The following is a 12,103-nucleotide window of genomic DNA, read 5'->3' on the forward strand; positions in this document are numbered from 1 at the left end:
TTAAGCAAAGCAGAGTTCAGAGATTTCAGTAGCTCAGTGCTTCTGAGTTTGTCCAGTTGTAGACTCAGTATCAGTTGATAGAACTTGTCTCAGCCCTGTTAACTTTCAGTCTAAAAGCTGCAACAATTTCTCCTGAACGGAAACACTATCAGCCTTATAGCAGGCTGCTTTTCAAAGTTGTGAGGCAGTTCATTATGGAATAGATGCCAGCCATTTCCTGCCACCCTGAGACAGCGCTTCAGTATCCAGGCAATTGTAGTTTAACTTTTTCAATCATGTTTGAGGTTGACTTTTCCTTTAATAACAGTCTGTTCTTTAAGCAGGGCATGACGTGAGTTTTGGTAATGTTACTGAGCTTGAGTATGATAGGAAACACAGGAAGTTCCAAAGTGCCAGGTGTGTGTAGCTCAGACGTTCATTTACAGAGTGCAAAGTGTTTCTCATTGGAAGAGCTCCAGGATCCTGAGTAGATTGAATATAGTTCTCTCTCCCTTCTGATCATTTATACCAAACACTATTAAAAAAACAAAACAAAACGAAACAAATTTCCATCTAAATATTAATTCTGAGGAAGAGGCAAAACAAATACAAGTTATAACTTCCAGGATCCTGAGTAGATTGAATATAGTTCTCTCTCCCTTCTGATCATTTATACCAAACACTATTAAAAAAACAAAACAAAACAAAACAAATTTCCATCTAAATATTAATTCTGAGGAAGAGGCAAAACAAATACAAGTTATAACTATTTTGTTGAAAAACCCATAAAAATTTCTGATTCTGCTCAAAGATTAGGTGATACAGCAAAATCTACAAGTCATTTCAAATGGCACACAGTAATCAAATTTTGGTAAATCACTTCTGATGTGCAATTAAAATATATTGTAGCACTGTGCTAGTTATATTAAATGTCAACTCATCTTGAATGTATTATCAGTTTTCTACCAAGGACTGGTATGTTCATCATTTCTGGGTCTATGATTTTTTTCGTCATGGCCAACAGAAATTGACATTAAATAGAATAAGTTGCAACTAAAAATCTTACTGCTTAAAAAAAGTTCATAGACACACTCATAAAGTTTGAATTTAAGTTTTAATTTCAGAATTCAGTTTTGTGAAAGTGCTACATAAATTCCTACATGCTCAATTCAGGTGGCATGATTTTAGAAAATTATCCTCTTCAAGATAAGTATTTAGGTCTATTTCAGCTCTAATAGTCTATTCTTTATTTTCTCACGCAAAGTGAGGATTTTTAAAAATGGTGAATTTCATTTTAGTAGTAATAAATTATTTTTCTTTTAGCTGAAGATTTACATTTATCAGTAAAATGCGTCAGTGAAGAAAGGAAATGAGACTTTATGCTTGAACCAGGCTTACCATATTTCAGATGCCAAATTCTTATGTTATTATGACTCTTGAAAAGTACAGAAATGTTTCAAGTGCTCAGCTTATTTTATTAATTTTAAAAATCAAAAAGTATATATCTTTGTTCTAAAATTATAGTATGTGTTTCATTCTCCTGTTCCCACCCAAATCTCTATCTGGCACAGCATCCCACGCCTCTAGAAGGCCAATGCAGCTTAATTTGACGTTCAGTAAAGAGCTGGTACTTTATCCCAGGAATCCTTCATACTTTCCCTTCCCCCTCCCCCACCCCATACTGAAAGGAATTTTATTGTCCAAAAGTAGCAGGTCTGAGATTTTTATTTTCAAGTGTGTTTTCTATGATAATTCTCGTTGCCCTTTTTCTAATTTCTGTAGCAGCATGTGACTCATGTCACAACTTGTAGCCACTTATTTTCCTATCTCCTAACATGCATCTTGGCACCAAATTATTTTTCTCTTTAGAATTATATGGAGATTCTGAATTAAACGATTCATTAATTAAGCCTGCAGTTTTCTTCTTTGAAAATCTTCTAAGAAGGACAGGATCGATTATTCAAGTACTTCAGTAGAGTGAAAAGGGAAAAATACTTTGGAAAAAAGCAATATGAGAGAATTCTAGTGAATTCTATTGATTACACTGACATTTTTTGTTTGGTATTTTGCTTTCTTCAACTTAGAGAAAAGTGCTGCAAAAATCTAAATTAATGAAATCACTGGTATTCAGATACTCCAGTAACAAATTCAGATTTTTATCTGAAAATAATTACCACTATGCAATATCCAAAACCAAAATGAGATTTTGTTCCTTGAGATTTACCGAGTAAATACAGTAGAAGAGATAAACTACTGGAAAGTGCAAGATGAACAAAAAGTGGGTACTTTAAATTCTATTTATCTTCTTCCATATGTCTAACAGTGAATTTAAACTGAATTCAGCTGATTTTTTCTAGTTACCTTTCATTTTGGATTTTAGTGCCTACATCTCTTTCTCCTTCGTTTTTTGAAGACAGGTTCTTAAAGGAAATGAAAGACTTCTTTGTGCTGAAATCTTGATCCTAGAAAGACTGCTTACCAAAGACTCAAGTTAGTGACTCAATAAGCTTCTGTGTCCAGAATGCCAACTGATCACGAAATAAGTAAGGACAGGCTAATTACTCAAAATTTAGTTACTTTCTAGTTCTTACCAGGAGGAAATACGCAGTAACTAACCAAAGCAGAATCTCACATTATTAAATGATTTCTAAAAAGTTTAATTTGAGGTAATAATTTAAAAATAAAGTGACGAGTGTAGAGACACTAAGTTTATATAATTCTATTCCTCGTATATACGACTGAGATGTCAGATAAACAAGCCACACATTTTATGCAGCTAAATTTATTCTCACAACATATTACATTTAAATGTGTAAAAGTGGTCAACAGCAAAAGGGGTGAAAAGGAAAACAAAGTGTTCTTCCAGGGTAAACAGGCTGCTCTGGGTGCCAGGGGATGCTCTCACTGACACAGCGTGAGCGAGTATCTTTGCCCTGAAGCAGAAATAAATTAAACTTCATTTTACTGGCTGTATAACACATGCTAGACATGTATTAGGTTAAGCTGGGCAAACTGGACAGCTAATGATTTTATTAAATTGTGCTAATATCAGTTAGGGAAGTGTTTTTTATGTTGTTGATGAAATCTTGAGTTTGCACCGCAATGCTTACGAGATGAGTGCGCCATACAAGAAAAAGGAGGAAGCTTCGGGGTTTAGTCAATGGCCTTGTGTGGAGTAGTCTTACAAGTGTCCATCTTAAAATCAAAGTGGATTTAAAAAAGGTAGCAATGCCAACAGTTTATTACCAAGAACTTATTTTAATGAAAATGGGTCTAATATCCCTTCATGCAATAAAGACAAACAAAAAACAATGGTCCTAATTAGCTATGGGTGCTCTTACATCCAGGTGGAAACGAAGGGCATGTAGACATATATATCTTAGATGAAATCACATGTGTTGTGAAGGATATAAAAACGAAGCACCGAGCAGTGCTTTAGTCTGCAAAGTAAAGTGTTTAGCCACAGGCGTGTTGGCTGTTCCCCTTGAAGCCACCAGGGAGCACATATATGAGGTGGCAAGTCTGCGTCTATCTAGCTGCTTTTAAAAAATAAAAGGAACTTCAAGCATTTTGCCTTTTCTTCTACATATTCCAATAGAAATGTGACTAAAAATCATTACAAAATCACCTTTTAGGCAATGTATAGTTCACTGAGATTACTTAGACATGGATACATTGTGAGATAATATCCAGTAAAGATAATACATTAACACAATAATGCAGTATATTTCAGTAAAAATAGAATAAATAAAATAAAAATATTTTAAGCTGTATTTAACAAGTTAATTAAAAAAATGATGACATACAAGGCATAGTGAACACGGCTGCCTGTTTACCGAATCACAGATATAAAGAATGCATAGATAACTTAAGGGTCACTAAGATATCAGGTAAAACATTGGCATCCTTCCACAGACAAACATACACAAACTTTCATACATACTTTTTGGCCATGGCAGAAAGTGTCTGAACATACTGTTTAACATAATCTTTACAAAATTATTTGCATTTCGTATGCAAAGCTATTTTCAAAACAAAATATCTGTAGTAAAGTTTTCAATATGTAAAGGCTATCATTCATCTTAATGCAGCCTATAATTGCATATATAAATCAGTTTGCTACTTAAAGCTAGCTCAGTATTCTTGATCCTGAAAACAAACAGATGTATGCCTTAAAAAATGAACGTGGGTTCTGGTGGAGATTTCCAGTATAAAAGTGGATTACCTGTTTAGAATTTTGAAGTTTATCATACTAAAACATTTCATGGTGGAGATCAAGATGAAAGATCATCATAACTGAGTTCTGAACAGCTTTTCTAAGGGCACAGTAAGGATTTTCTTAATGGAATAATTTCTTATGATGGCACTGGTTACTTCAGATAGTACGTAAGTTGGTTAGAAGTACAATGCATTTCTACAGAAGCATCATTTTTGTCATAACACCAGGATGCTAGCAAACAGTTCCAGCCCCGTGAATTCTGAGAGGGAACGGCAGGTAGGAAGCCACCTACTCATTCCATCTTGTTCTCTGGTGGCCAAGTACCACGAGTTAGGAATACGTCTACTACAAGTAACACCACTTCTGGAAAATCTCATAGATTGAGCAGGCTGCACTGAATGCAGAATCCCATCCTTTACAACACACTTGAGGCACACTCCAGGAAAACAGTCCTGGACTTGGAGAGGGCAATAGTTTTATAATTAATACCACTGCATCAGTAATTTGGACGTATTTCCCTACTTACATAGGGAATTCTAAGATTACCTGACAGTATCTCCATACCTGCTCTTCTTTGTATACACCCAGAGTCATTTTGGAAAGGCTCTTCCTGATGTGGAGGCAGCAAAACATTGTAAGAAGTAGGAGTTGGGAGACATGGGTCCTAGATAATGGGTCCTGGTTCTCTCATGACCTTTGGTGAGAGCTTAGTTAGGCCTGTTGGTTTAGCCTCTTGGTACTTCCTATTTTTATTTCACAAGTGTGTTTAGTACCTTCTCTACCTTATAAGGCTCAGATGTGATAAGAATGTGGAAACAAGTACACAGCAGTGTATAAACATAAAGCATAATTTTTATAACTGGACGTTGTAAACGTTAATTTTGACATTACAAAGTAAACAAGACTGATATTGAGACTGAACTCCTTAGCAACTTCCTTTTAAAACGACAATGTCAACAAGAGTCTAAATTTGTGTATCTTTATAGCAACTTTCTTATCTACATAAAGAAGAAATGCTATTTGGGGGAAACTTGTTAGACAGTCCATTACTCCTATGTATATTTTGCTCTGACGTGAAAATTTTTAAATCTTGAAAATAAAACGGAAAAAAATGAAATTTAAAATATATCTAGTTGAGTCCAAAAAATTGTAATATTAAATACATGAACTCAAGAAAAGTTCAACCTAATGTAATTTGTTGCCATGGACAATACATGATGGACAGACAGCTTTCTGGGCAAAAAGCATTAGAGTGAAATTGAGCTAGATGCAGAATTCTAGAATGTGGACTAACAAAATAACGTATTGGTAGAGATATAAAATAATCACGTATGATAGAAATATAAATTACATTTGCTCAACTTCAAATTGCATATTGGCTAATTATCAAACTAAGGATGAAAGGCTTACGAGGAATATTTCATTTTAAAGTTTATATAGAGAATGGCCATAGTGAACTATAATTCTCTGGATGTATTGTACAATATAAGGCAGAAGTTTGAAATATGTCCTACCCCAAATGCATTATGGTTTTGTCAATCTCTTTTTAAAAATAATCAGTTTTAAAGCCATCTGAAAAGGCTATTTTTTGTTCAATTTTAATTCCTCAAATTTAGTTTTTCATCAATTTTGAAGTTTTACTTTTTTCCAACATCCCACAAACAGCTGTAGACATGAAATGGTGTCCATGTGTCAAAGAGCTCATCAAGGAAAGCTGCCAGTTGGTTTCTATTCTGATGCCAACAGCCAATTTTGTCAACCAACAGGTTCAATTTTATGTAAAACTGAAACAAAAACTCATCATCCTATTTTTACAGCAATTCAAGGGTATCTGCTATACAGTATCTACTCCAATGTTGAAAATAGGGCAAAGTGCTGTAGGATTTAAAGGTTGCTTGTGACAGATCCAGTCAAGAAGACAGTGAAACTAACTCAGGCATCATTCACTCCAAGGACGCAGCATTAGTCACTAGGAGGGGTGTGGCCGCATTCTTCTCTCTCTCGCTCTGTGTGTGTGTGTGTGTGTGTGTGAAGTTAAGTAATGTTCACGATATTTACAATAAGAAAAGGACCTTCCACTGCTCATGATGTAACTTACTGATAGTAAAAAAAATTATTCATGCTTCTTTTCATATCACATGATGGTGGCAAGACGCGAGAACATGCTTGTCTAACACTGTTTGCTTACGGATAAATTCTCTGAAGACAAAGCATCAGCAACTGAACGGAAGGCCAGATATCAGTTCATTTTCTTTAGTGCAGCTATTCAATCTTCGGGTAAGTGTATCACAGAATCCTTTAACATGTGCAGCTACGGCGTTTCTGTGACAGGGCGTTTCTGTTTCAAAGTGTCAATGAGGGATAAGACCCCTCGTTTTACATTGGTTGTGACTCTTCTGGTCATTGAGTCTGCTGGCGGAGGAGGTGGTCGAACTTTCTGTGAAGGTGGCCTGGCCACCAAGCACTTCTGATATCGCAACTGAAATAAAACAAAAAATGCTTAAAGGTAATAATGCATTATTTTTTCTTGTTAATATGACTCTTAATTCATGACCAATACATTGACTCCCAAAAGTTAACCTAGCTCCTAAACATAAATCCAAGAGTTTACTTTTTTCCTCATGTGGGTATGTTAAATTCTCCTAAAAGATCATTAGACTCAACAAAGTTGTTTTGGTTTTTGCCATCCTTTCCTTCTATCCATTTCCACCCTCCACTCATTCTTTATATATTGATATGCTGACCTTATGGTCAAAGAGCTAATGAAAACAAAAAGGATTGGGAGAGAGAGAGACATGTACATCCAGGAGAGAGCTCAGGGCTCACTGAGAGGCAGCAGGCAGAAAGGACACAGTTACTAAGTGTCTCCGAGCCACAGTTTCAACTGTAAAATGGCTGAAGAATTGGTACCTATATGAGGGTGCTATGATTAAATAGGAAATACTTGTAAAATGCCTAAAAACAGGCCTAAGCAATGCAGAAGGCATTTATTTATAAATGTTTGTTCCCTTCCCCATTTCTTGCCTTAATAAAACAGGATGAAGTATTAAGATTTCAGGCTAAGTTTTATATACAAGTCTAAATCCTAATGATTAAAAAAAGAAACTGATTACCTTTGGCAATAGGCACAATTTCTATCTTTCAGAAATATAACAACATAGTCCACCTGCTTTTGTATTAATAGGAAGATAAGTATTTCTCCAAAATTAGATACAAAGATTAAAATTTATCCCCCAATTTTTTCTAATCCAAGCACTTCAAAATAATTCATGGATGATTTTAAAAAATCAACTTTAATATTAATAATGTTCCTTAGTATAGTCATGAAACAGGCTGATGTCTCCCTAAAAAGCATAAAATATCTACAGCAAGACGGGGGGGAAGGATATGTCACAATGTTCTATCATACCCTGTAGGCGACAAAAGTAGCCCTTTTCAACTTAATCATACAGAAAATGATGATGCATTCCACGTCTTTCCTGCGTAAGGCATCTGGCTAGGTCTGCATCATAACCCAAACCACGCACATCTAAACCATGGATTTATTATAAACGGGAAGGTATGGCAACATGGGCCACTGGACCTAAAATTCAAACCGTAGTTATGTACATCCATGAATCAAAAATGCACCAATCTGATGAATGTGATTAAGTGTCCCTCTTTGCCCTATTCTAAATTTCCCCAAAATATCTTCAGTTGGGTCTAATAACACACAGCTGTAAAATATGCCTAAAAATTGAGTAGATTCAAAAGAATGTGTTAATGCCATAGATATTTCAGATGATATAAATTCACACACAGATATTTCTTTTTTTTTTTTTTTGTCTTTTTCCGTGTCCAGCAACGGACCGCAACCCTCAGTGTTGCCCCCGTACCGGACCGGGGACCGGCAACGGGATTGCAACCCTCGGTGTTGCTCCCGCGCCTCGCTCAGCCAGTGAGCAGGAACCGGTCTGTATGTGGGATCCGAACCCTCGGGCGGGAGCGCCACCGCACTTCCCAAGCGGCGCACTATCCAGTGCGCCACCGGGCCGGCCCACACACAGATATTTCAGATGGAGAATCATGTAGATTTGAATCAAGAAGAAAATCACTGAATTTGAAATCTAGATTTGGGAGTGGGGGAGTGGTGCTGAAGGTTCTGGTTTTATCATTACGCCTCACACCGGGTCGGCCGTGTTACTTCAAGTGGTTGCACTAATACAATTAAAATAGGAAACAAATGAGTAAAAGTTGTTTCCAAGAGGGAACATGAGTTTGAGAATCAGAAAAAAAAATACCGTAGCCACAATATTAAAGCTAATTATTTGTCATTAGCATTAAAATGTATAATTAAGGCTGACAGCCATTCATTTTATGACTCAAACCATCTGTTATGATCGATTTCAATTTCATAAAATAGCTAAATAGTCATCATCCAGTTTTGCTTGACTGAAACCTCCCACTTTCTGTTTCTTCACGAAGCCCCATCACCCCATCTTAATTCCCTATGCCTGCTCAGTAGGTTCACTTGGACACCTGTTCTCCCGGGGTCCCCTCTACCCCAAGCCTGCTCCTTAACTTTTTGACGAGTCTGAGTTAGAACCCCGGCTCCACGGCACTGGAGGCAAAGTACACCACTAACGAAGGGCTGTGTCAGGTGATGAGAGTACCAGGTCTTTCCTCCTTCTCCTTCCTTCCTGTTCCATTTCAAAGGTGTCATTGAGGAGAAAAATCAATTGGCTCTCTTTTCCTGTTTGTTACCTTTGCCACCTGCCCTCCCGCCCCATCCTTCTCCTTCACTCTCTTTTTTTTTTTGTCTTTTTTGTGACTGGTAAGGGGATCGCAACCCACCGGCCATCTCTATATAGGATCCGAACCCGTGGTGGGAGCGCTGCTGCGCACCCAAGCGCCGCACTCTCCCCAGTGTGCCATGGGGCCGGCCCGTTCTCCTTCACTCTTAACTAAGCAATGCACTGTACGTGGAAACAACTTGCTCAGCTTCCTTCCCCGAGCCCACCTATTCCTGGTTCTTAACACTTTCTGACCTGTCTCAAATGAAAAGGTGTAGTAACCACTGCAGAGGCTAAGCCCTTCCCTAGGCTCTTAATCTACCTCCACTTTCTGTTAAGACCTCGCCACAGCTTCATGTATAACCTCCCTATTACTTCTCAGTTCAGTGCAGTCTCATAACTTTTATTTACAGCACTTTCTACCAGAGAAGAATTTTGGTGTCTCCCCACTACACCTGTGCTCCATAAGGCAAGGTCATATTTCAGTCATGCTCGAACTGCCCAAAGTGTAGCCCATAAATGCTGGATTCAATTAAATGAAGCACAGGGGCTTCCAGCGCAGCACCTGTCATCCCCAAGCCAGGCAGTTCTCTATGTCACCCTCTGCTCCTCTGTTCCTGTTTATGCCCACGGCCACTCTCCTGTTCAGACCCTCCTCATCTCTCATCTGCTTGCTTCACTGGCCTCCCGGCTCATCTCTCCTCCACTTTGTTGTCTTTTCTTTTCCTTTTGCAGGAGTACTCTTTGAAAACCTAAATATGATCAATTCACTCGCATTTAACAATCTTTGCTGAAGAGAATCAACTTTGGCAATGACATTACCGATACGCCCGTCACGATACGGATATCGCCTCCTTCCACTGGGTTCCAGCAACCCAACCAGCTGTTGCTAGAATACACCATGCACTTCAGGCTTGTGCCTACATTCAGACCGTTCCATCATTTTCACTAGAGGCTTTTCAGTGCCCAGCATAACAGATACTCAAAGGATATCTGCTCACTGAATGACAAGGTATCGAATCATATATGTGGTGAAAAGAGCCCTGGCTTTGTTGCTTGGCAGACCTAGGGTTGAACTCAGGCTCTGCCACTCACCAACTCTGTGTCCTGGGCCTGCTCTTTAACTTCTCCAAGCCTTTGTTTTCTCATAAATAAAACAGAACTAACAACTACCTAACAGAGTTGTTATAAGGGTTGAGTTAATAGATATAAAGTAAACAAAATATATAAGAACAATGCACTTAACCAACTCTTTAAAAAGAAATGTACTGGGCCGGCCCGGTGGCGCACTGCTATAGTGCGCCGCTTGGGAAGCGCGGCGGCGCTCCCACCGAGGGTTCGGATCCCACATACAGACCGGTTCCCGCTCACTGGCTGAGCAAGGTGCGGGAGCAACACCGAGGGCTGCGATCCCGTTGCCGGTCCCGGTCCGGTACGGGGGCGACACTGAGGGTTGCGATCCGTTGCCGGACACGGAAAAAGACAAAAAAAAAAAAGAAAAGAAATGTACTGAATGATTTTTATTTCAAAGTACTGAGCTGAATCCAAATAGTACCAACTCATGCACGACCAACATTTCCTGATCACATACTGAAATTAGTTCGGGATCAAGAATTGATAATCCTCAAATCTGCAGTTTTGGAGCTCATCCTTTTTAAGGTCACTGGAGTCTCTACAGAATCTGGCTCTATCCGGCCCTGCTTCTTTCAGGAGTCCTGGCCTTTTGAGATGCAATCTGCTTATCATAAGTGATTGTGATAAGCAACAAAGCACTACCTTAGAGACTGGATTTTTTTTCTTTTCAATGAGTAATTCTCGTTTGTGGCATATATGCAAAAGCACAGGCGGGAGGGTTGAGCACACTGTAAGGGATTACTCACCATGCAGGCGGCCTGCACTGCCTCGGACACGTTCCCGGCGTTAGGCTCGCACCAGAAAACGTGGCACTCAAAGTGCTGGTTCCCAGTGTCCATGATGAAGGCAAATGTGTGGACATCCTTCCCAACACCCATGAAGGACAGGAATCGCACACGACACTCCACTAAGATTTCCTCTTCATCCTGCAAGAGACACTGCTCAGCAGCCTGCTCTCCCTGTGAAGCTGGGCAATAGTTATGAACATTTTCAGATCTTAAATCACAGAATCAAGCTTAGAGTGACAGTATTTAGAAACTGGTGTTAAAAAAATATAGCCAGACTGAATTCAGGAAGGACTTGTGTTTTCCTTGAAAGGCAAAACCTTGGCTGAATGTCTGCAGAGGCCATCACTGCTGTGGGGATGTCATTCTGGCACTTCACACTACTCTGAACCACACCGCTGTCACGGTACGTGATGCACATTCAGTTCTCTGTCCATTACAAAATGAGTCTGTGAATTCACCATGGGGAGGAACAATGCCATACGTATATGCCTCTTACATCTTGCCCAACACAGGACACCCAGTGTCTCAAAACCTATCTGCCATGGTGAACCCCCAGAGCACCAGGAAAAAAGGATTCAGGGTGTCTTTCATCCAGTTCTTTTTACTCAAGCTACACAGCACGCCGAATCACATTTCTATCTAACACCATGTAAAACAGAGTCGCCAAATCAACAAAAAGTTGTCAAATCTTTTTTGCAAACTAGTGTCCATATGAGATGGTGTAAAGAAATGTCTGGAATTCATGCCGATGGCTAGTAACACCCACCACATCCCCTGCAACAGCCATACGCAACTTCTGAATTGGTAAGCACAACCAGAATACTGACTTGTGGATCATTAACATCTCACCTTATTAAATATTCACTCAGGCACCACGGCATTGTTTAATAGGCAAACCACTCTAGTCTGAGAGGTCAAGAAGTTTTCTTGGGAGAAATGATGTTGAGGGTGACAGCTGGGAAAGGGCTGGGTAGGCAAAGGGGTGGAGCCCGGGAGGAGCAGCACTTGCAGAGATGCCGAGGCAGGGAAGGGTACGACATGCTTAAAGAACTGAAGGACGTCCAGCACGGCAGGCTGGAGAGCCAGGCAGGTAGGTGGGCTTCCTGCTCCTCTTTAGAGGTGAACTGGGCTTGAAGGTGGCCACTGGCGGACAGAAACAAGAGCAGGCCAAGGACTCGGGCTCTTTCCATGTCAGGTGCTTCACAGAGGCA

At 39.4% G+C, this 12,103-nt stretch overlaps 1 protein-coding gene across 1 annotated transcript in view; it reads right to left on the reverse strand.

Moving 5' to 3' along the window:
* Nucleotides 1-2,743: 2,743 nt before the first annotated feature.
* The window catches only part of APBB2 (amyloid beta (A4) precursor protein-binding, family B, member 2), a 105,997-nt gene continuing 96,637 nt past the window's right edge, over nt 2,744-12,103 (reverse strand). The window contains exons 10-11 of the mRNA XM_008568537.1: nt 10,851-11,030; nt 2,744-6,677 (exon numbers count right to left, since the gene is read on the reverse strand). Of these exons, the coding sequence (XP_008566759.1) occupies nt 6,510-6,677; nt 10,851-11,030 (348 nt within the window). The 3' untranslated portion in view covers nt 2,744-6,509. The remainder of the gene's footprint in view (nt 6,678-10,850; nt 11,031-12,103) is intronic.

Source organism: Galeopterus variegatus, unplaced genomic scaffold (genome assembly GCF_000696425.1).
Source record: "Galeopterus variegatus unplaced genomic scaffold, G_variegatus-3.0.2 Scaffold421, whole genome shotgun sequence".
In the NCBI taxonomy this organism is placed as follows: Eukaryota; Metazoa; Chordata; class Mammalia; order Dermoptera; family Cynocephalidae; genus Galeopterus; species Galeopterus variegatus.